General features: G+C 41.4%; 1 protein-coding gene across 1 annotated transcript; it reads left to right on the forward strand.

Moving 5' to 3' along the window:
- The first annotated feature begins 801 nt into the window (after window positions 1–801).
- On the forward strand, window positions 802–8,663 carry LOC111223593 (CAAX prenyl protease 2-like). The gene is made up of 8 exons (XM_022747798.1): window positions 802–1,120; window positions 3,231–3,333; window positions 3,515–3,598; window positions 4,754–4,832; window positions 4,975–5,142; window positions 5,778–5,849; window positions 5,963–6,025; window positions 7,300–8,663. Exons 1-8 carry the CDS (start codon window positions 951–953, stop codon window positions 7,527–7,529), a joined length of 969 nt encoding a protein of 322 aa, XP_022603519.1. The 5' UTR covers window positions 802–950; the 3' UTR covers window positions 7,530–8,663.
- Window positions 8,664–24,445: the final 15,782 nt, after the last annotated feature.

Raw genomic sequence — 24,445 nt, forward strand, 5'->3', positions numbered from 1 at the left:
GTTTCTATTGTATCTCCTTAAGCATAGGAAACACTGGACCTTCCTTCAAAGGAGAAATGCTGTCCCACAATTCCTTTACGCAGCAGCATTTAAAGCGACACACCTTTGTAGTTTCACCACAGCAGACCCACATAAATGTAGAAGCAAGAAAGTGCCTGTTTTATGTTTGTGACACGATCCAGAACTGATGGAAATCCTTGTCTGATTGACTGAAGCCAAATCCATAAATATAGATTTCTTCATACAGTTAGGAGTCGTCATGAAGAACATAGTTAACAATATCATCATAACAAAATACTATAGTCTATACAAAATCTCATTTCACCAAATCTTTTATTGGTGTAATGCACTAAAACTGAATTTAAAAAAATGAAATTTTTTATTTTATCTATTTCATTATTTTTTAATGGCTCAACTATCTCTATTTGTATTTTTCTTTCATGTTGTCATATTTCAACATTTCAGTCCTGTTTTCTTTTTTTATGGTGAGGAATGGAGGATTTATCGTCAATGTCGTATAAATAAAGTTAGTTAAAAAAAAAAAAAGATTTGTGTATGTGCAGTCGGGTTCCTTATTAGTCATTATGAATTCTCCTTCAGATCTTTCCTTGACCTCATGACGTTTAAGTGCTTAGGAAAGGAGTTTATTTTGACTTTTCGACCGCAGCCGAACAATAAAGGACAAAATGAGCGTCACAGGATGGCGGTAAAGGCACCCGCCACCAGAAACATCGAAGAAGAAGAAGAAGAAGAAGAAGGAACATTTTTATGACGTAGAAATACAGCGCCGGAGAAGCTAGCACTCCTGTTAGCTACGTTAGCTTACGTTTCGAAAGAAGATTATTGACAGTTCCCCAGCTCATGTTGGCGGGTGTTTTATCTGGTTAGATGGTCCAGCGGCCGTCCCGGTGCCCAGTACTTGTTTGGTATAGTCTCAACCGGCGGTCGTCATGGCGGAGGAGAAGGATTTCCCACCAAACCTTCTGACAGAGGAGATGAAACACAGCAATGGCGACTTCGTAGCTCCAGATGGTTTATGCTGGCTGTCAGTGCTGTCCTGTCTACTGCTTGCTTGTTCTTATGTTGGCAGTTTGTACGTGTGGAGGAGTGACCTGCCGAGGTGAGCCACACACAGCTGTTTGTAGTATACTGAGGACATTATGTTTTTATTACACTTTCCTAGTGCTACGTGATTCAGTTATGCTCATTCTGACAGGAATTAGGTTCTCATCTATACATTTGTGAGTCAGCACTCAACGGGCTTTTAACTTTAAGTCACAAATACTGTGTTAGAAAAGTCATAAACGGCACAGCTTCCCTCTGAGCATGTGCTCACATACTGTAGTGACAGACATTAGCGCCGCTCTGTGGCCGAGCAACGTGCCGCTCCAGACTCCGAGCTGGGGCTGCAGCCGAGTCCGGACTAACCTGTGTAACCAGGCACAGAGACGATAACAGCTTCACTTTTTGACCACAGACCAAGCAGTGCATCCATACTGGAATAAAACTACCCGGCTCAGGTTTCAGTTAATTAAGCCCAGCTTTGTTTACTGATATGCATTGTGTTAGAGCAGTATAACCTAAAGGTGTCAGGACAGCAGAGGTAATACACTTTCTCTTTCTCACATCAGCACCTCAGTGTGACTGACTGAGCTTTGTCTCTACTTCTCTGAACTTCTAATAATGCTGACGCTCTCATTGTCACCTGCTGTTTGGAGTGATCATATGATCATATAATGTGACTGAGACAATCACCTTTTGAAGGGAACCCTCATGAAATATAGGCCCTCAGCCTATATTAAGCATAATGGGCTGAATATTATTTACATTTCATAAAAATTTAATAATTTCCTGTGACCCAATCAGAAGCTCTTTATTTTATGTGACTGAAGTTTAATTTATCTTGAAATAACTTAAAGGAGTTGTTCCATTTTTGTGAAGGCTTAGTTGCTTTTTGTGGAGCGTTGTGACGTTGATGTTTCTAGGCTAAATATGAAGCTACCAGTAGCTTGTTAGCTTAGCTGAAGACATTGGAAATGGGGAAACTGTTAGTCAGGCTGTGACTGAGTGCTCCAAAGCTCCATATGAAACACGCTGTGGCAAGTTTAAACTGTCCAAAAACGAGAGTGGAAAAACATCAACCTGTTGTTTTACAGGTAGTTATCTGCTGGAATATTTATTAGCTGGGAGCAGTTGCCCGGCAACCAATGAGGGGCGGAAGTAACAGAAATTAACTGACAAAAATGGAAGTGGTGAAAATGCTTACAAATTAACAATGGAACTGATGACATGAATGTGAATTGAAAAATGGAGTGATGAATCATCAAATGATTTGATGAACTTGATTGACATTTTATTTGAAATACTTTTTTGCACTTTCTGTTATAAGCACAATACAAGTAGTGAAATGAGGGTCCAACTCTGCAGCAGGGGAAACTGCAAAAAAAGTATAACAAACACACACACATATATATATATATATATATATATATGTGTGTGTGTGTGTGTAAAAATATTTCAGTGTTATGAAAAAAAATGCATGTGATGGGAAATATTGCAATATTCAGTAATATTGCAATATTGGTCCAAGCCGAGCTGCCACTGCCAATATTTGTGCTTGCTGTCCCTCAGGTGTCGTACATGTACAGATGCAAATTTCAACAAAAGTAAATACATAAAGTGTATGTGTGTGTGTGTGTGTGTTCCTATATATTATATTTCCTATATAAAGGAAAATGAACAGAGGCCATGCAGTGGTCCAGGTTAAATCTTAGATATGAAGTGTATCTTTACTACACTTACTGTCAATTCAGTTTGTTTCCTCGATAAAGTCTGTTTGTTGAGATTTCAGTTAGGATTATTTTTGTTAAAGTACAGCCACATAAAAGTGGTATTATTTATCACTCCATGTTTTGATTCAAATGCATTTTCTTCACCTCCATTTTTATCTATTATTTTTTTTACTTCCACCCATCATAACAGCCAGTAATGACTCCTGGAAGTTGCAGGTTCAGGCTGAGACACAGTAATTATTAAAGTAGTGTGTGGATGCATGGGAAGTAGCTTTGCCAAAGTAATAAAACCTTGACTGAGATAGAATAAGCAAGAGTCCGAGAAGCGTTAAAATTCTACAGTTTTTGAACAGAGTTTGGTGTAACATGAGGGGTCAGGGTGCCCACTCCTCTTCCTCTGTGGTGCTGATGACTGTGTGATCATTGTCTGACTCTCAGAGATCATCCCACTGTGATAAAGAGACGCTTCACCAGTGTGCTGATCGTGTCGGGCCTTTCTCCTCTCTTTGTGTGGGCATGGAGAGAATTCACAGGTGTGAGGGTGAGTCACTGAACCTCAGTCTGTACATTCAGCTCCAACACCCGAGGACCTGGTGAACCATGTGTACTGTTGCTCTCTGACACTTTACCTGTGGTATTATTAGACAGAGCCTGACTTTTCTTCACTTATTGTGCGCGTGCGTGTGCGTGTGTGTGTGTGTGTGTGTGTGTGTGTGTCTCAGACTGGCCCATCGTTACTGGCTCTCATGGGGATCCGGTTTGAAGGCCTCATTCCTGCCGTCATACTTCCTCTAGTGCTCACCATGGTAAGAAACACATCTCCCATCATGTTGTTGATGATGATGAGGATGATGAGGATGATGGTGGTGATGGTGATGGGGGGCCAGAGACGTGAGGCGAAGATACTGTGTGAAGTGACAGGGACGTGTCCTAAAAACAACTGGCAGTTAGTTAGCTTATCAACACAGCTCGCAGCAGCAGAGGCTGTGACACACTCATGGAGACAATTATGGTGCCTTCCAGTTTGTGTCAAAAGTCATATGACATCTAGGAGTCATAACTATCAGTTCTGAGCACACAGACATGATACACTTATTGTTATTATTATTATTATTATTATTATTGTCTAAGTTCTGTTTGGGGGATAATCATGCTTTTAGGTTTTGGAACTACAATTAAAACAGGAAGTATAGTGGATGGAGTCAGCGAGTTCGCTGTGGGCTACAACTTAAGACTGATTAAGATTTTTTTTTTTTTGCCTGTCTTTGTTGACATTTTGGCAAATTGGCTCCATTAAAAGTAGCTGAATTAGCGGTAAGCAGTTCCTCTTGGTGATGTATTCATGCATGTACAGACCACTGTCACTGGACCACTGCCATGCTGAGGAAAGCTTCAGATCCTGCTGATTCTCAGGGAGGTAAAAAGAGCAGATTTTCTCTATGATTTCTGATGAGTTTATGGACGTTTATTCGTGACACTGAGTCGCACCGAATCTAAAAATAAAATATGTGTGAGATGTCTGTATGTTCAGAGTTGACTGAATTATAACTTAGAGAGGTGAGTAAACTAAAGCAGCCCAACTACAATAACTGACTTCCTGTTTTATTTAAATCACTGTCCCCTTCACCTCGTGCAGTATCTTTGCCTCACGTCTCTCCCTGTGAGCCGGACCTGGATCGGAAGTGGATCAGGTTCCGTGTTGTTGATAGTGGGCAGTTTATAGAAAGGCCTTTCACACAAAGGTGTGTTTCTATGTTAAAATGAAGACAGTTGTTGTTGTTATGTAGTGGATCCCAGACCATCATTTCAGTGCAGCCGTATTGTTCATTTTACTGAGCATTAAAAACTGTAAAATCCTTGTTTGACATATGTTTGATATGATGTATAAATACCGATATACTGATAGTTGGGCTGTTTTATGTCACTAATAGTGTGTGTGTGTGTGCGCGTGTGCCCTGCAGGTCCTGTTTCTGGGCCCCCTCATGCAGCTGGCCATGGACTGCCCCTGGAGCTTCATGGATGGGATCAGGGTGGCATTTGGTGAGGCAGCCAACATGCAACAGTTAGAAGCTTTTGGAACCTCTCTACAACCTGCTGCTTTTGACAGTGGTTACGTTTTGCGTTTGTGACATGCCGGAGACCTTTAGTGAATAATAACCTCCTGCTCTCTGTCCTCCTGCAGACCCCTGGTTCTGGATGTTGTGTTTCAGCGACATGCGCTGGTTGAGGAATCAGGTGGTGGCGCCGTTAACAGAGGAGCTGGTGTTCAGGGCCTGCATGCTGCCCATGCTGGTGCCCTGTGCAGGTCCTTCTATTGCCATCTTCACCTGCCCTCTCTTCTTTGGAGTGGGTGAGTGCTGATTCGTTGACATGGTAGGGCAGCCTTGTCTTAAAATGACTGAACCACAAAACTTATCAACCAGACAGCACGAGGCAGGGCGACTCCTTTCTGTTGGTCTTTCTGATCTGGGCTCAGGTGTCCAGTGGACAGCGCTGTCAGCAGCCTGAAAACTCAGCTGTGACCAAGACACCAATTTGTGATATAAAATTAACTCATATAATTAGCATCTATCTTCTTTGATAAAGGGATGGTGGACTTTATTAATGCAGCTTTACTGTAAACTTGTCTGTTGGTTTGTTTCTATACAACATGGAAATGAATGGAAACCAGTTTTATGTTGACAAAATGATCAGTTGTTGTTTATTGGTCTTTATATTTGACTTCTAAACAGAAAAGGTCAGTTATATGATGCTTTAAAGGACCTGTCGGACCTTTAGCTTGGTTACTGTGATGCTACACGATGAACCAGCTGTGAATCAAACTGCACCTCACCACACTTGGATGAATCTTTGTCTTTTTAATTTTGTTCTTCATTTGAGTTTTCAGTCATGGGGACATGGTTTTTAACAGCAGCAGATACTGTAAATGTAAAACAGACAGACGTGTTTGATGACCAGCTGATTCACGTTGCTGCGTTTCTCCAGCTCACTTCCACCACGTGATCGAGCTGCTGCGCTTCAGACAGGGGACGCTGTCAGGGATCTTCCTCTCTGCAGGTGAGGACTTGTGTCATGTGGTCTGACTGGGAGATACATGAGCAGGAAGGAGGAGGATGATGATGATGATGATGATGATGATGATGAACTGTGTTTTGTTTGGTCCACCACAGTGTTCCAGTTCTCCTACACAGCAGTGTTTGGGGCCTACACGGCCTTCATCTTCATCAGGACAGGTGAGCAGCTTCATCATCTACGTCTCGCATTGTCTTTAAATGTGATTTGTTTTCACACCAGAACCTGTGGTTTTACAAAGACCGAGTTTTTGTATGAGAAGAAAATCATATGCTACAACATGTAGACCTGAACCCTCGTGTATCAGTCAACATCAGATCCAAGATCTATGTTTAAATTGTACAACTTCTTCTTTAGTTCATGGCTGAACGTTGAAATATTCAGATTTAATTGAAATCCATCTCATGTACCTGTAAAGGTAAGTGAGATGAAATATCTGCTGTATCCGTTTCCAAAACTTAACAAACATAAAATTTTTATAAACAACAAAGTCATAGTGTGTAAATAAATACAATCTTAACTTAAAAAACAACAACACATGAATTCATGCCATCATTGTTTGATATTTAACTGTTCTCTGTACTAAACTAGTTCTACATGGCAACAGACGTGATGTCTGATGTGAGTTTCAGATGTTTTTGGTACAAAATGTGAGTTTTGGATTTTGATATTTGATGATCTAATTGATCTGATTTAGTTTGGAGATCAGTTTTTTTTTTATTATTTTTTTTTTTAATATATTTTTTGGGCTTTTTATGCCTTTATTGGACAGGACAGTAGAGAGACAGGAAATGGGGAGGCAGACAGAGGGTGAATGACATGCAGTAAAGGGCCGTCCGATGCGGGACTCGAGCCGGGGCCGACTGCAGCGAGGACTGTAGCCTCTGCACATGGGGCGCCTGCTTAGACCACTACGCCACTCGACGCCCCCGTGTCTGGAGATCAGTTTGAGTGTTTTGATAAGATATGTGGATAAATGTGACCAGTGATTAAAGACACGAGGAGCTCTCAGCCCCTTTTTATTTTGTCAGTGTAGCTGTGAGAGTGAAAAAGATTGGAGACCCCTGTGTTAGTCGTTAGCAAAAACGTGGCAACACGTTACACTGGAGAGTCCCCCCAGTAAGAGGTACAGTACGCAAGGCTTTAATTTGGAGGCGTGCCACTAGTGTAGGAAGTGGTATTTATTCCCAGATTCATTTTTTTATGACTGAAGGTCAAATGAGATAATTAAAGAAAGATTCCTTGACATTCACGTGTCTGTTGGTTTGTTTTAGTCACACCCAGCCGAGGTTTAGTCCAGTAACAAACCAGAACGCTCCTGAACAGTAGATCCTCTCACACCAGAGCCTCTGGTCTCTGTGTTCTCTGTGCCACACCTGGTGCTGTAAATCTGTAAATTCAAGGGTTAATGTTTCCTCCCTCCTGTGTGTCACAGGTCACCTGATGGGCCCCGTCCTCTGCCACTCCTTCTGTAACTACATGGGTTTCCCCGCCATCAGCACGGCCCTGGAGCACCCCCACCGCCTCACTGTCCTCTCCTCCTACCTGCTGGGCGTCCTCCTCTTCCTCCTCTTCCTCTTCCCCTTCACTGACCCCTCCTACTACGGCCTCCCCACACCAGTCTGCACCCTGACCTCCTCCCCCAGCTCCCTCTGCCTGTCCTGATCCCTGCCCGCCACCCCCCCCCACTCCCTCAACACACACACACTTGTTTGTTTTGCCAAGTTAGAGATCAGGTCTGGTCCGGTCTGGACCGACAGCGCTAACAGCCATGTGGGCTACGTTGCCACGGGGAGGTGAGGAGCCATTTTCTCTGGTCTGTGGAGCCTTGACGTGTCGAGACATTTACACGACACGTTTGAGTGAATCAGCTGAACGACTCCGTTTGATTTGGTGTGATTCATGTTGCTGGGTGAAGCTGAGACACGGACAGTAGTGTAGATACACACAACACTGAAGGACCAGTCCTCCTCAGACCCAGACCGGTTCTCCTCAGACCCTCTGACACTGGTAGATCTCCTCAGTTTGAGGAAGTGTCGTAACGTACCACTGATGGACTCATTTTCTACTCAGACTTTTTAAAGGTTAATCCTGCTTTACTTTAATGTTAGTTTTTGTCAGTCAGCCACTGGTTATAATACCATCGTATTATAATAGTTCATTATCAGTATTTCAGGTGAGCTCACCTGGTTTAGATAATCCACATAAACCTGTCTGACTGTGAACCACCTGTCTGTGGTTCGGGCTGTTTTGTTGTGTAAAGCTTTGGGTTCATGTCGGGTTCTTTTCAAATGTTATTTCTCGCATTAGCTTTCCGAGCTAACGTTAGCGATCGGTCTCAGGCTGGGTTTGGGCTTTAGGGTTTGTCAGAACCAGCTGGGCTCAGGTTTCCAGCTTTAGGATCCTGTTGTAATAAAGCCAGAATTATCCTTTAGCGCCTTTGATGAAGACATGTAGATTTGTGGGTTGTTGTTGAAAACAGTGAGAGCCACAGCACTCACCACAACATGTCCTCTGGCTGCACTGCACCCTGGTCTACAGAGGCCAATGGAGATGTTAGGATTCTTGTTGCCGTGGCTGCACTGGAGCACAGTGACGTTGGTGTGATGTCGAGATAGGAACATGAAGAACACGTTCTACGTCACCAACAGCTGTTTTTAATGTTTTTATCTGTGACTTCAGATTCAGACTCCAGGACTTTGAATCCTGAATCGGCCTCTGTTTAGTGTTTGAAGAGAAATATTACTGGATATTTATATACCTCTGCATGTTTCAGTGCTGGTAGTTTGTTTTCTTTGGTGAAGGTGGGTGATGGGATCATTCATGGGGAGGGGAGGGGAGGGGAGGGGGGGTGGGGTGGGGGGTGGGGGGGGGCACTGTTCCTTACGTCGGAAACATACTCTGTGTAAGTGCAGTAGTTCTACAGACTGAGCTGCTCCTCGTAGAGACTCTTCAGGATGAAGCTCAGTCTGTGATGATGTGAAGAGCCCGGTCACAGAGCTTTTAATGTATCTGAGTGTGACTGGATCACCAGCTGGGCAAAGCAGCCGAATGCTCTGAGGCTACGTCCACATTACTACGCTGTTTTAAAATGAAAAACGATCTCCGTCCAGACTAACACACCTGAAAAGACGTCTGCTGTGTTAAAATGCAGGATTTAACTGAACAGCAGCTGCTGGCAAAAACAACAAGGTCAGCAACACTGTAATTCATTATCATGTTGTATTCACCACTGGCAGTCGAGGCTGATGAGAACCAATCAGGGAGCGGCTGTGGGTTGTCTACATCATCATTTCCAAAAGTCTCAGTTTCTGTCTGTCCAGTCTACAACACGACCCCGGAGTTTTCAAACTAAAACAGGTTCAGCGGAATTTTCTGAAAGTCTCCGTTTTTTGGGGGCTTGAAACCTCTGGAGTCGTGTGGACGGGAGGCGATACGTAGAAAAAGAGATTTGTTTTAAATGAAAACGTAAAAGTGTGGACGTAGCCTGAGACCCTGAAAGTTTGCTGTGTCAGTTGGGTCTTATGTGATTTTAAATAACCGCAGATTTGGCTAATTTGTGCTGCTGACGGGTGATGCCACACCTGTTTAGTTTGGGGAAAACAAACCCGGGTGTGACAGCTGCCAGCAAGACTAAACAACCAGACTGAGAGCACCTGAAGAGGGTCTTAAAGAGCCTCCCTAAAGCTGCAGTGTACTGCACTGTGTTCCAGTAAAAAGCGTGTGACACATGGTTCCCTTGGTGTGAACATGTAAAACTACATATTAACTGAGGCAGCTGCTGCAGTGTTATCATCCTCTACAGGTGCTGGAGAAAAACATGAGATTAAAATAATAATCAAATAGAAATGGGAGTGCAGGTTGTCCAGAGAAGTGTCCCTGAGCCTCTCTCTGGTGTGACCGGGCTCTGACATCATCAGGTGACATGTTTTCAGAGCATGTTTCAGTCCGACAGCTGGATGTTGTTAAATGTTCTCAGTTCTCTTTGTTTCTTCATTCCATTCCAGACATCTTGTTCTGAGGAGCTCACACTTTCTAAACCAGACACCATTAAAACTATTGGTTCGATTTTTTTCTTAGTCTCATACACAGTACAGAACCTGCTGCTCCCATCATCCTTTGCTTCAGTTATATAGTCACTGACTGAAGGGAGTGGAAGGCCCTGACCCCTCAGGTGTAGTTTGATAGAGACGACACTGCACTGCATGCTGCTACCTGATCCTTTTAATGCAGAGCCAGGAGAAGTCATCTGTGTTTCCACATGTCCACAGCCTCACTACAAACGCCACCAGATCACACTCTGTTCTGTTTGCACAGTTTTAGCCTCGTTCATTCCATCAGTTCTCATAACACTGACACAGTGTGTGTGTGTGTGTGAAAACAGTCCAACAGGCCAGCAACACAGGCAGACATATGATCATACAGACTGTGAGGAAATCCACAGTTATCTAAACCACTTCTTTGTACATGAAACCAAACTTGAAGTATTCATTTTCCCTTCTTTCAAAGTGTAGTTTCAATTAATGTTTCCACCACAGGAACTTTCCCTACCTGTGTTTCCACCACAGACCAGGGTCTACATTAAGTTCAGGGAGAAGGTTTTACCCCCAGAACAGCCCCTGGTCCGGAGGTAGTACCTTCTGAGGGTCCAGGAGTTCTGGGGTGGGGCTTGCAGTGCTGAACATTGCTGATTGGTCAGATACGTCAAGCATCTTCCAAAAACGTTGTTGTGCACCTGACACATTTAAAACCCTGCAACTGCAAACGTGTTGTTCAGCTTGTAGTTTGTGGTTGACAATCATCAGGACGGAGCGGGACAAGAGGTTTAAATGTCGTCACAGTGTGAACAGATGGTGTGAAAGGCGGCCGCGCTGTTTTCTGATACGACAGGGTTCAGCTTGTTTAATCCTCCTGCTGAGGAAACGCACCAGAGGAGCTTCTACCTCCAGGAAATGTAAGTTCCTGGAGCTTTTGGTGGAAAAGAAGCTGATATCTGTTCACTCACTGCAGTTACCGGCTAACAGGTGACTTCAGCTGTGTTGTTGTTGTGGTAATGGTTCTGTTCCATCCTTGGTGTCATGGTTACCTGTCCACCGTGACCGATTTCCTCCAGTTGACTTTACAGGTGCTCTGTAGCGTCTGTGACTGCTGTGTGGAGTCGTCTTCTGTTTTGTTTATATCGTGCGGACGTGCGGGCGGCGTGATTCATTGAAGCTTTTCTGTTGATTGACAGGCGATGTTAGAAGAGAGGGAGCCGACTGCTAGCTACTGAACACTGATGTAAACAATGCAGGAGGGAAAACGACACCCACAGTGTGTTTTGGTTTAACGTAGAGGACGACAAAAGCCTAGTTTAGTGATCAGATGAGGGCATGCGATACAAACCACCCACACAGGACAGCAAGACTCAACCTGCTGCGATTATCATCACACATCAAACATGTAATTGTACAGTCGAATTTGAACTTAGAGTAAACAGAGACAGTCCTAAATTAGAATTATTTGTTATCAGTACACCTGGTCTTCAGTAGTTAAATGTCGTCACAACCAGCGACACAACTGACAAAAATGAGACTCAAGTTGTCAAAAAAAAAAAAAAGCTGAGCTCTCATTTTCCTGTTAGTTCTGGACAGTTGTGTTCAGTCTTGTAATATTCTGGTGCTGCAGGGAGGAGGGGGGTCAGGAGGGTTTATTAGATTTTTCCTCCTTGTGAAACACACACAATCATTCCTTCATCAGAGCGTCTGACTCATCACCCTCTCACTCCACCTGTTGAAGTCATTTACAGCTTAAAGTTGGTGATACTCACTGATGATAAAACACTATAAGCTATAATAATACTGTGAAGAAGAAAGGGGCTGCTTGGGTCTTCAGCAATAAATCCTTTAAGTGAAATTTATTAAATTTTCTTTGATACTGAGCAGGAGAGCAGTAGATTCTCTGGACTATACATATATTAAGTATTCTGGCCAGTTAAATAGCTGTTGAAGTTTGGTGCCCTGGCAGGCGGTGTATTGTGCTGTACCTATCAGTAGCTGCCAGCAGAGGTCAGCAGAGAGCTGTGTGACAGGCAGACACTCCGCTCTGTTCGTCAGCCTGTCTGACTTTGTCAACCATCTCTGGAAAACCACCTTATTGTTCCTCTAACTTCTCCACAGTGATAGAGGAGGCTGATGCAGAGAGGAGAGTTTTACTTCATCCTCCTCCCACTTCCCTCTCTGAACCTCTGAACCAATATAAATTTAGCAGCCTGTGTTTTCTTATAACCAAGAATATATATTATCATATATATATATATATATAAATGAGATTCCTGATCTCAGTGAAACAAAAATATTCAAAACACCTTTTTATTCACATATTATTCGCATATCACCTTAGTAAGCCGTGAGTGTGGGGCAGCTTTAATCACCCATGATGATCTGAATTTGCTTTATATCCTGAAATTCACAGTAATCCAGCAATTAGTGAGTGTTAAGATATTATGTGAATCTAAGTATAGTACAGTGTTGGATTTCAAGAACAAGGTAGAGTGCTCCAAATTAAAATATACCTCTACTTCAAACCAACTTAAAGTTGCTATGTGTAGATTCCCCAGCACATATAATTAAAGCATCAGGGTTTTTCCCAGGTTTCTGGATGCTTACAGAGGCTTTTTTTTTTTTTTTTTTTTACAGATAAAGGTCCATTAAACTGATGTGGCTCATGATTTCAGTAGCTGAGTTCACAGCCACACAGATTAGAGCTTGACTGATATCATGTAGTTTTTGGCCGTTAAGTAACAGGAAGTTAAAGTAGAGAGATGGGAACTAGGAAACTAGGCTCTGAGCCTCTCTTCTGATTGGCTGACTGTTTTCTGAGTGATCCAATAAAAATATATCGGATTTCAGGTAAAACGCTCAGAGAAACCAAATCCTGCAAGGTTGGATGGTGGGTCCAGGTGGGCGGGGCTTGGTGACTGCTTTGTTGTGACATCACAAAGTTCCAGAAGTCCTGACGGCTGGTTTTAAGGCTCAGTGTCTGAATACAGGCTTTGTGCATTTCTCTGTGGACTGAGGCTTTGATACTTTCACAGTATTAATATAGAACCTAGACCTGATCTATAATCACACAACACATTGACATCTACCTTTTTAAGGTCCATATAGTACTTTTAAAATAAATACAATCAATCAGTAATTAATAATATAGGCCAAATTTAGAAATCATCCTCATCTGCCTGTTAATTTACCCAAAGCCACTAAAGTTATAAATAAGTTCTTTTCTCTGTGGAGTATTTTCTAAAGGAAAACAATCATTTCTGTCGAATAAGATGCATTTCCCTCCTTTATATCCTGCTGTCATATATGTTAGTGTGATCAAATTTATATTTTTGATCAGTATCATTCTTGTCACGCTTTGTATTAGCTATTGGTGGTGGTAATAGCAGTTTGAATTTACCAGTCACACCAGGGTTTCTCCCTGTCCCGCTGCTTGTTGGATTGTTTATTGAACCTGCAGCTCAAACTGTTCACCGATCAATAAAAAGAGGCAAACATCTCCCTTTATTTCTGTCACAGTAAACTCAACAGTAATGTGAGATCGTACAGTCCGACCAAACTCTCCACATGTCACTGACTCTGAATTCTCCTTTGTCCCTGGGGATCCTGAGCGTTTCCTGTCACTAACTGAACCTCAGACATGTCGGGACATTTGCATTTAGCCTGCACTGCTGTAAGAAGAGAAACAATATCCTCAGCCAACAATCACACATCAGTGTTTGCTGTTGTAATAATATGCAGAGAGCAGCGTCGACAGACTGCAGTCTATTTTTGCTAAGCTTTAGTAGCTCCTTTATTTTAATACACGACACCCAGAGGCTGAATAATTTCAAATGAGCATTTTCAGAACGTGTGAGATGTGAATGGTGAATTAGCTGGTGAAGCCCAACTCCACAGATGTTTATACTGAGCACTATATTTTGTAATCAGATCTATTTTGGTGACAGGAACAGAGTGTACAGATATGTGCATGTATTTTATGCTCACTGTGTCACACTTGTTCACTCAGACTACAACAGAGCCGTGTTTTAGTAAGACAATCTTTTACAGAAACTTTGGAATCGCTGCAAATTATCTATTTGTAAATAAATAATGTGATTTTATACGTTTCAGTGTTTGTTCTTTTATTACTGCCTCATTAACAGAATGAATTAATGCTTCATATTTCTCATCCTCACTTTGATATGTGTTAATCAAAAGGGAAAAACTCGCTTTAATACATTCACATGTATCAGCAATATTACATTCATTTCATTCCGAAGAGACTAACAGAGAGTGATTAATTTATTGGATTGTGGATGTGCACATCAGACCATCATCATTTAAAGGGGGAGTCTTTCTCCAGGCTGCACAGGAAACAGGAACAGTGACAGCAACAAAGTGATTGGCTCATAGAGGCTGAGATGAAATGCGATTGGTTTAACAGAGTGACTGCTAATTGAATTGGAAGCAGGGGAAGGTAAGAGAGAAAGAATGTTAGCATGAAGACAGTCTTCATTTCATAATGCATCATAATTACTCAGCGCAGTGAGAGAAAAAATAAAGTAGAAAAAAATATCTGTAAACAATTGTTTAGCTGAACTCAGCTGTGCATGTGGCAAAATTGATTGATTTAGTAGCGACAGTGAGAGAGGAGACAGTCTGAGGTGAGCATATACGCATCAAAGACTTTTTACACACTATTTTACACCCGGTGCAAAGCAGCACAAGGCACAGCGTAGGCTAAGAGACTGATGCAATTTTCATTTTCTCGTCTAGCACCCATGTTGTTTAAATATCAATTACACTTGCGCAGTGGTCTAAAGTCAGTGGCGCAGTATTTCACTGTTATTTTAGGGATCCATTATGAAGAGAGTAATATGCGCCTACATAGGCACAGTTTATTAGTTATTCCTCTGCTTCCTTTAGTAATAATGATACATGTAATGAAAGTAGTTTATTTCCAGGTAAGGCTCAGTGTATTGGAAGTGCTTCTCCTCTTCCCTGCAGTTCCCGAACAGCCCGAAAATCAGAGCGGCTCAGTAGTGCAGGAGAAGTGGCAGTGACATGATTTCATTTTTGAGGGAGAGAAGCCAAGCTGAGAGAGAGAGAGAGAGAGAGAGAGAGCTACAGTTAAGAGAGCAGGAGATGGAGGAGCAAGCAAGAGGGGGACAACATTCACAGCAGCAGATGATGGATATGATGCAAATGATGCAGCAACGGCAAGTCCAAATGCAGGCTACCCAGGCACTGCTGCTTCAGCAGCAGCAACAGCAAGGGCAAGCGTTAAGTGAAAAACTTGTTCAGGAATCTTGAGATGACATACTTAATTTTTCAATGTTTCATAGCAAATATTTATTGATGTAATAAGAAATTTATTATTATAATTAATTTTTTATCCAATAAAATATAACACATACATAAATGGGCACTGTTTCCCTTTTATTTATGTTAGATCTGTACACCACCCCCCAACGATATTATGATTTAATTAATTCTCATACAATTATGTTCTATCCTGCCATGTACATTAACATTAATCCCATAAGGCATATAGAATTTACATATTTCAATACATACATGGATTATGAATATAGCGCTGCAGCACATTCCAGCCACAACCTATGCACTTGATCAAGAGTGTATAAGTGAATTAAAAAAAAAAATAGTCCTAATTGTGTGGAGGATCCAATTTAAATACCGTACAGGCAAGTGAGTGCATTTCTTAACAACGCTGAATACACAGTTTACCTAAACCCCTCAACACAATTTTTTAATTTTCTTAAAACTGAATTAAAGTAGCTTGCAATGTCTCCAGCAATCACTCTACAGACACTCTCACTGCAGTCATACATTTGTTGAATGCATCATCTGGGGAGTGAGATAGACATTTCTTAATGGGGGCTGGAGGTGAACATGCAGGAGATATGCAGGATCTCCATACAAATACATTGGATTTCCATTACTACGGCAACACGTTGGACCATAGCCGCACTTCAACCGTCACTGCTTAAAGTCCCTAATGTCTGAGGAACGTGTTCTAAGATTCACATGTGAGATGACTGAGGATCGTAGGAGGAGGATCGTCCTGGTCAGGACTGGGGTAGTACAGAGTATCGAGAGTACAGAGAGATCTTTAATGAAAACCTGGTCCAGGACCTTAGACTGGGCCAAAGGTTCACCTTCCAACAGGACAATGAGCAAGCCAGAGTCCTGACTTGAACCCTGTCCAACATCTGGAGAGATCTGAACGTCTGTCCACATCAAACCTGACATGGCCTGAGAAGATCTACAGAGAAGGCCCAGAGTCCAGATGTGCAAAGGTTGTCTCATCAGACAATCACTGCCAAAGGTACTTCAACTAAGTCCCAAGTAAAGTGTCTGTAATGTCTGACGAACACTCTGTTATGAAGTCATTTTTTCAGCTGTACTCTCTGCTCTAAAGAAACATGCAGCCTTCATTGCTGTCTGAGCTGCTGCTCTTCATCTTTTCATCTCTTCAGAGTCAGTGTCAGTTTTATGAGCTGCAGGCCCGAACCAGCAGGTCCTGAACCGAAGCTTTCCTCACTGAACTGAGAATCATTGACCTGCAATGAGTTTGCATTGCAGCAACTATTCTGTTCTAGTGGGTGGCCATATGGAAACACTTCTTGACTGAAACCAGATGTGAGCAGATGTTATCAATAGATAGCATTTAATTCACATAACAATGCGGTGGGTTTTTCTCTGTCTTAAACACATATTTCACTTGAGATGAATTTGTTGTTTTATTACAGAAGATATACCAGCACACTTCCTGTCGCATCCACCAGAGGCGCCAGAGTGTACAGCATCCAACAATCCAACAATCCAGAGTCAGAAACAAACAAACATAATCAACATGTTTCCATTCTTGTGGTCATCCTAGTTGTACGTCTTAAAATGTAAAATGTTTGTGAAAGATCATGCTGCCATTGAAGCTGAATTAATTAATTTCGGCTTCAATGGCAGTGATAGTGAACAGTTGTATTTACATAACACCTGACTGTGTTGCAACATGTTGGATTCGTCCACCTGATGAACATAAGCCCCATATTCAATTTCCTTTTAGTTTTTAAGGTTCTGTAGACGATCATCACTGCCACTAAATGAAGCACTAGACCACCAGCATCTCAGACCAAAACAAATGCTTCAACGGCCACAACCCCCTCCCTTCACGTTTTCAGTCATCAAGGTGTTATGAAGCCCAGTAAAAGTGTTCACTAAATACACAACAAGAACCACAACTGAATAAAGTTACACTGTGAACACGAGAGCCAACAAAAAACAATCCAGACACAACCATTAGCCCACGTTAGCATTGCTGTGATATGCTCCACAGCAATACTGACAGTTAGCCAGCTAATGATAGCAACATTTGCCGAACACATTTATAATATGGGTAACAGGAAGTTAGCTAACCTTATCATGTCTACTGTAGCCGTCACTAATGGAAACAGACATGTAACATTATGTAGCACCAAGTTACTGACACATGGAGGAGAAGAAAAGACAGTTCTGAGTCCAGCTGGACTCTTTAGCAGCTCGTAGGGTTCTCCTCTCAGTAAACCAGATCAGTGTTGGCTCCATGGTCAGACTGGGAAAAGAATTCAGCCTTGGACTGAACCAATGGAACCGGCCGCACGAATGACAACAAAGGAGCCAGTGAAGACCCTGATGGAGCTGTAAACCCTTTAAAAACTTTATGGATGTTTTGACAGTCCAGGATTGGAGCTGGTAGTCCCCATGACCAGTCCCCCTGTGCTCTAGCCCGATCTCATTCTTTGTCTGAGGCCTTGGGTTTCTTCAGTGGAGGAAATTCTGGAAGATCACTCTCACCTGCACTGTGTCATCTCACCTGTGGGCAGTGCCTGTGTGGTTATAAATGTGCGGAGGGTCAATGGACTATCATGCACTAACACACAAGCGCTGGCAGACCGGCTACCACAACAAAGACCAGAGAAACTCAGATTACAACACACACAGAGGGGAACATTGAAAATATTTGTTTACTGCTGTATTATTATTTAAAATCTTAAGTTTTACTTTTCTGTCTCTTTAACTGCTAAATGCTCCCCTATGTTCACCAGCTGTGACTGTGACTGTGTGCTGCTGCTGGGGGAGAAGTTAATGGGTTTCTGAGTCTTATAACCAAAGATAATTGACAATTCTCTGTGGGTGTGTCACTACAGACATCTTCCATGTTACACAAAGTCATTCAATCCATTGTTGACATAGAAATACGGATTAGTGCAGCTTTAAGATATTTTGGAGCAGTAATAGTCTCAATACTCCATGTTACAAAACTATTGAAATGTTTATCCATGAGTAAAGTCATAAGGTGACTGAACTGACCCAGTAATGTCAGTTATAGTATGTGAGTGGTTGCTAAGTGGGCTGGTTTGGTCATGTGGCTTGAATTTCACAGCTCTTGTCATATCTCAGTTTCCAGATGCTGCAGACAAAGTTTATCTTCTCCAGCCCTGTTGGATTTTCACAGACTTTTTTTTTTTTATAGATTTTTTTTTTTTTTTAAGGAAGGGAACATCATGACTGACGGCTGGGAGAGTCAGGAAGCGGAGAACAGAGCATCGCGCTGTGTTTTCACTGCATTAAAATTCAGTTGGATTTCCCAACGGCAGAGGAAATCAAACAGACGTGTAGATATATTCTGCCAGTGAGATGCTGCTCTCTCCCTGTGCTGCTGAAAAACTAAAGGAAAATAACAGGATTTTTCATAATTGGGGCCATTCTGACCAACATCACCACCTCAGAGTTTTGTCCTAAAAAACAACATATATATACATTGGAAACCTTTAAAGGGATGTTGCCACAAAGCAGGTCAGCAGGCTGGAGTATGAACTCAAAAAAAAAATGTTTTACAAAAATAAAACATACAAGAAAAACAAACCCTGGGAAATTCAGCAAAAATACATTAAAGGCCCCCTCCGATGAAAATCAAGTGTTTAACCTTGTTAATGTGTCCATATGATGTTTTTCTAAAACATAAAAACATCATGAGTGAAATAATCAGTCAACACCATGACCGAGTATTTCCCCCTTGGACTGCAGTGAACCAATGACAGTCTCATAAAAACAGATGCAGACAGTCAGGGGATATTCCATCAATGTCGCAAAGGAAATCTGTTATAACCATTATAAACTAGCCTTGTGCCGCCATGGTAAGGGTGGGCACAGCTGGTGACGCACTGTGAAAGTTCTCCCTAGACCAGACCGTCTCATTTCAATTCAGCGTGACGGCTGCGAAGGGGCCACATCTTTGTAGACAGCATCCCCCCAAAGAATGTGGCCCCAGTACTGGGACGCAGCTAGAGTCTTATCTTTATCCTGGATGAATTTTTAATTTGAATTTCGGGATCTGAATTTGTGTTGAATTTGAGCAACGTGAATATGTTTGATTCCAACTTTCTAAAGCTTGAAATTGGAATTAGTTATTGAAAATGTCAAGAGTTGAATTCAGAATTAAAAAAAAAAAACAAAAAACAAAAAAATATCAGATACAGAATGTCAATGCAAAAAAATTCAGTGTTAGAGATTCACAGATTTTTACATTTCAAAATCTGGTGAGACAGACTTGCTTCCATACTCGAGCCTCCTCAAAATTTCCAGATAAATGTCAAACTTACAGGAAAGATTTCAAACACTTGTTTCTGTGTCTGTTCTCTCAGTGTTTATGTTCATGTTTGAATTACCGATCAGTTAAAAAGAGGTGACATCAATGATGTTTACCAGGTGCTTGACTTGGATTCACCAGATTAAAACTACAGGTGGTTAAATATGACTACATCATTCAGTTCTCTCTGTGTCTATGGAGCTATGACAGAGAATAGAAATACGTAGAAGTAGAGGAAGTGTTTGTCACTTACTATAGAGATCTACTCATGTGGTCTATGTGCTGGATACAGAAGCTGCAGCAGCTGATGATTGGTGTAAATTTGAAGTTTGTGTGGATGCTGCTATAGAGAATAAGACCCACGTTAAAAATACTGTAGGTGGATCATTATTATCCATCATTACCTCCTTCATCCTCTCTTGATTTCCCACTGTGCCTTTCCTCTTCCTCCTTCACCGCTTTCCTCATTTGCCTCCCCCGTATTTTTCCATCCTCTATCTCCTCCGTCACGATCACTCACTGTCAGAAGAAAACAATCAAAGGTAAACTTCAAATGGGGAGAATTAAAATAGCCTCAAGAGAGCCTCAAAAACAAAGAGTGAAGTCAGCCTGGGAAAAGAGTGATTACCAGTTTCATCTGATTAGACAGTAAGTGGAAAGGGCAGACATTCATCTCCTCTGATGTTCTCTGGAGGGACGTTGTTCAATTGGTAAGACTGAATAAGAATGAAGCACCTGATCTGAAAGGCAATCTGTAATTGTGGGATAGTTTGTAAATAATTGAAGAAAACGTGGATAACTATGACTGGACAAGGATAAGAGTTTTAACTGTTAATTACTTTGCTTTTGACCCTCGGCCTTTACAAATATGAATAAAAATGAGGATCACAGGCTTATAAATAACAGTCATTGTGCTTTCCATAATAATGTTTGCATAACAAATAAATGTTGATGAATAATTGTTGTATTTACAGCTTTACTACAACACAACCATCTTAAAAAAAGTTCTTGTTTTAATGCAATAGGTCCATTAACAATAATAAGACATAACCATTTTTGTTAAATAATGAGGTTTGTGATTTAATTAGATACAATAAAAGTTTCTTTTAAAAACAGAATAATAGCCCTTAACCTTACCATAACCCAAAGAATAAGAAAATATGTCAGAATAGCATGTTAAATATCTTGGGGGTATAGCAGGGTTTGAATTACCCCCCTGAAGACTGAATGAGATTGAGTCAAGTATCTACGGATGAATAATGTTAGCTAGTTTCTAACTTAGCCTTAAGGTACAGTTTAGTTCAATAATGTTAGCTAGTTTCTAACTTAGCCTTAAGGTACAGTTTAGTTCAATAATGTTAGCTAGTTTCTAACTTAGCCTTAAGGTACAGTTTAGTTCAATAATGTTAGCTAGTTTCTAACTTTAGCCTTAAGGTACAGTTTAGTTCAATAATGTTAGATAGTTTCTAACTTTAGCCTTAAGGTACAGTTTAGCTAACTAGTGTTAGCTACTGTAGCTGATATTGCATCCTCTCATTTCCAGTGCTTGTCATTTCATCACCAATATAATATAGCAGCTTTGTGACTACAACTGTACAACAAGAGATAGAATTACTACAGAGCAAACAGAGTCTACAAAGGTTTTAGTAGGATAGGAGCAGGTGGAGTCAAAGATACCCAGAGTACCCAAAGCCCGCAAAAGGTTCTTTTACCTGTTGAAAGTTAATCTGGCAACATAATTATATTGATTTCCACTGCAGGAGGCTATGTGCACAGAACGCAACCCTTGGCCATTTCATTTACCCTGTGCATCATCAGATATTGTGTGAAAAAAAAACAACCAAATCGCCTCCAAATGCAGTTGTTTTATTACAGCAATGAATTATAAACAAGTAAAACGAGAAGAAAAAAAAACAAAGAATCAAAAGTCAACTATATACACTCAACATGTAAACTGTGAAAATGTTGTATTATGTTTACTTCAGGTGATAGTCTTGAAAGCAGTTCCTGCTTGAAGTGAAACACAGGGCGATGTCACACCTGCTGCAGTAGACTGGTGTCTTCACCTTTCTCCCTTGTTCCAGTGGCAGTTTGCCCAAAGTACATGGGCATGCAGGTGGTACTGAGCGTGGGGTGGGGGGCAGCAACTGTAGCTTTGGCCTCTGCCACCAGTTCCTTCATCAGGAGTTCCCTAAAAGGCTTGTGTGTCATGGGAGCGTGGGATTGTCCGACGGCCAGAGGCTTGTCTTTCATTAACTGCCTGAATCCAATTCTGGCCTTGCTGGCCACCATCCTCTCATCGATACGTCTGTCCTGGTATGGCTGGAAGAGGGAGTTGCACGCGTTGACAATCTGGCTGTAGAAGAGCTGGTCATACTGTGGCGTTCCCTTCTTCTTCTGGTTTTATTCATCCTCTTTAATGTCACACAGATGAAGGGACCAGAAAATGGAAAAGTTGTGATGCTTTGTAAACAATCGCTTTGTCCGCATAAAAGCAGAAGTCCCACTGTGACTGTTTAATAGACAGGTTTCATTGGGATGTATATTTTATATGTTTCATAGTAAAATCTGTCATAAAAAAGTGGAAGGTAATTGTATTTGACTTGTTATATTTGTGTATAAATGTTAATATGCGTTTCTAAGGACAATGTGATACGTCTTCCATATTTTCATCTGATTTTGATTCTGTTGTGCTCACGGGGTTGGGCCTGATTATTGATGGAAACTAGCTAATCATGCTTGATCCTGCTCATACGGACACTGAAGAGAGTTTAAAACATCAGAGAGACACATGTTAGACCTCTGTGAGACTTTTCATTTTCCAGTGTCTTCTGAGGTTACCATTTAATGAGAAAGAGAGAGAGAAAATAAATCTTAAAAAAAGACATCCGTATGACGTGTGGACATTATTTGTTGGAACAGTGAAGTTACACCCACACGCCTAAATAGTGGTTTTCATAGAGGAAGGTTTTCATGCTGCACAGTAATAGTAACACTAACATGAAACTCCATCTAATCACTAACATGAGAGCGTTCAATGTTGTTGTCTGCTGCTTCAAACACATTGTACAAATGACGAACTGCTAAAAAAATATAAACAAACTGCAAAATACAACACAATCGCATCGGACCGGTGGTGCGCCATGTGTATCTCAAGTTTCCCCGCCAATGTAGTATTTTCGGTAAGTCTCGTAGGTGTGTGACGTACCGTTGGAAAGCTCGCGATATGTAGAAAATTGTAAATCATGTAATCCGTAGCGCCGCCAAACGCCCACTAGATGGCAGCAAAAGACAGTGTATGAAATTGAGGCGGGGGTCGAAAAGTCGAGAACCACTTTTCCTTGAAAAGATGGAAAACGTCGTGAGGTCAAGGGAAGGTGTGAGGGAGGATTCATGAGGGCTTTAGGATAAGACAACTGCGCTGCGGGGACTTCATGATGACTCCTAACTTTTTTAAAAAACTAACTTTATTTACAACACATGGACAATAAATCCTCCTTTCCTAACCACAAGAACGAAGCAAACAGGATTGAATGTTGAAATATAACATGAAAGAAAAATACAAATAGAGAAAGTTGAACCATTCAAATAATAATTAAATAAAAAGAAGGAAATGAGCAAGAGATCAGAATAAATAATATTCAGACATACAGTAAGTTTATAGTTTCCTGACATTTTGACATTTTTATACATTTGTTAAGTAGAGAAAATTCATTTTGTAGTACATTCTAAATGGGAGGGGATTTAGTGAAACAACATTAATGTATAGACTATAGTATTTTGTTATGATGATGACATTGTTAACTATAAATTCAATCTGCTTGTTTTTCATGATGACTCCTCACTGGACTTAAAGAGAAGAAATCTATATTTATGGATTTGGCTTCAGTGGATCAGTCAGGGATTTCCATCAGTTTCTGGATCGTGTCACAAACATAAAACAGCTGCTCTGTTGTTAACACATTCATGTGGCTCTGCTGTGGTGAAACTACAATGGTACATCACTTTAAATGCTGCTGCGGAAAGGAATTGTTGGACAGCATTCCTTTCCTTTCCTAAAGGAAGGTCCAGTGATTACTCTGCTAAAGGAGATAAGATAGGAAGCACTGAAGCTCCGTCACTCAGTTTGAACCTTCGTAAAGCAAAAAAGACTTTTCGACTGCAGCCACGGGGTCTGCATTATAGGCCACCATGTCATCCATTTTGGTTGAGAGAACTGTGTGGTTAGACTCAAAAGGACCATGAAGGAGGGAGAAAACAATATCAGTTGCTCTTGCGTACACCCACTTTGGGATTTGAGGGAATATTTAGACACAAACAAGAAAATTTGACAAGTTGACTGTAAAATTTGAAGTCTGACTGCATGTTTCGCTGTGGGAATTGAAAGAGTAGCTTCTCTAGTTTCATATGACACCCAGCATGTTCAGCTTCATTTCGATTGTCCCCTTTATATTTATACGATTTTTATTGTAGAACAAAAATACTAAAATTGTTGCCAAACGAACATTAGTCAGACAAAATGATCCCCTGAGTGTCATTGTATAACTCACACAATGATATAAAGATGAGTGGTTGGTTATAGAAAAATGTTCTTAACTTTATATAATAAATTCTACTTTACTGTGTAGTTCCTATGGTAAGTGCAGAGGAGCGTGATGAGACAGTGATGAGTGTGTGCTGCAGGACGTGATGTTATTAGACTGTCGGAGGTGTAAATCCTCTCCAAACACTGACAGAGGTGTTGTCTCCGTCCCTCTGGGTCTCCTCCGTAATGAAACGCTCTCCTCCTGTTATCTCTTCTCCCGCTGCACACATCAGCATATGTGTCTCTCTGGATGGTGTCACTCTCCTCTCTGGGTTCGGTAAATAAACCGGGCCGATAGCAGCCACTTGGCAGGTTATGAACACTG

The sequence above is a fragment of the Seriola dumerili genome, unplaced genomic scaffold, assembly GCF_002260705.1.
Source record: "Seriola dumerili isolate Sdu_G_001 unplaced genomic scaffold, Sdu_1.0 BDQW01000111.1, whole genome shotgun sequence".
Taxonomy (NCBI): domain Eukaryota; kingdom Metazoa; phylum Chordata; class Actinopteri; order Carangiformes; family Carangidae; genus Seriola; species Seriola dumerili.

Excerpts from the sequence above, each read along its gene's own strand:
- LOC111223593 (XM_022747798.1), top strand. The coding sequence starts at position 951 with ATGGCGGAGGAGAAGGATTTCCCACCAAACCTTCTGACAGAGGAGATG. Across the intron at positions 1,121-3,230 it reads TGGAGGAGTGACCTGCCGAG|AGATCATCCCACTGTGATAA; the intron begins GTGAGCCACACA and ends TCTGACTCTCAG. Across the intron at positions 4,833-4,974 it reads TGGGATCAGGGTGGCATTTG|ACCCCTGGTTCTGGATGTTG; the intron begins GTGAGGCAGCCA and ends GTCCTCCTGCAG.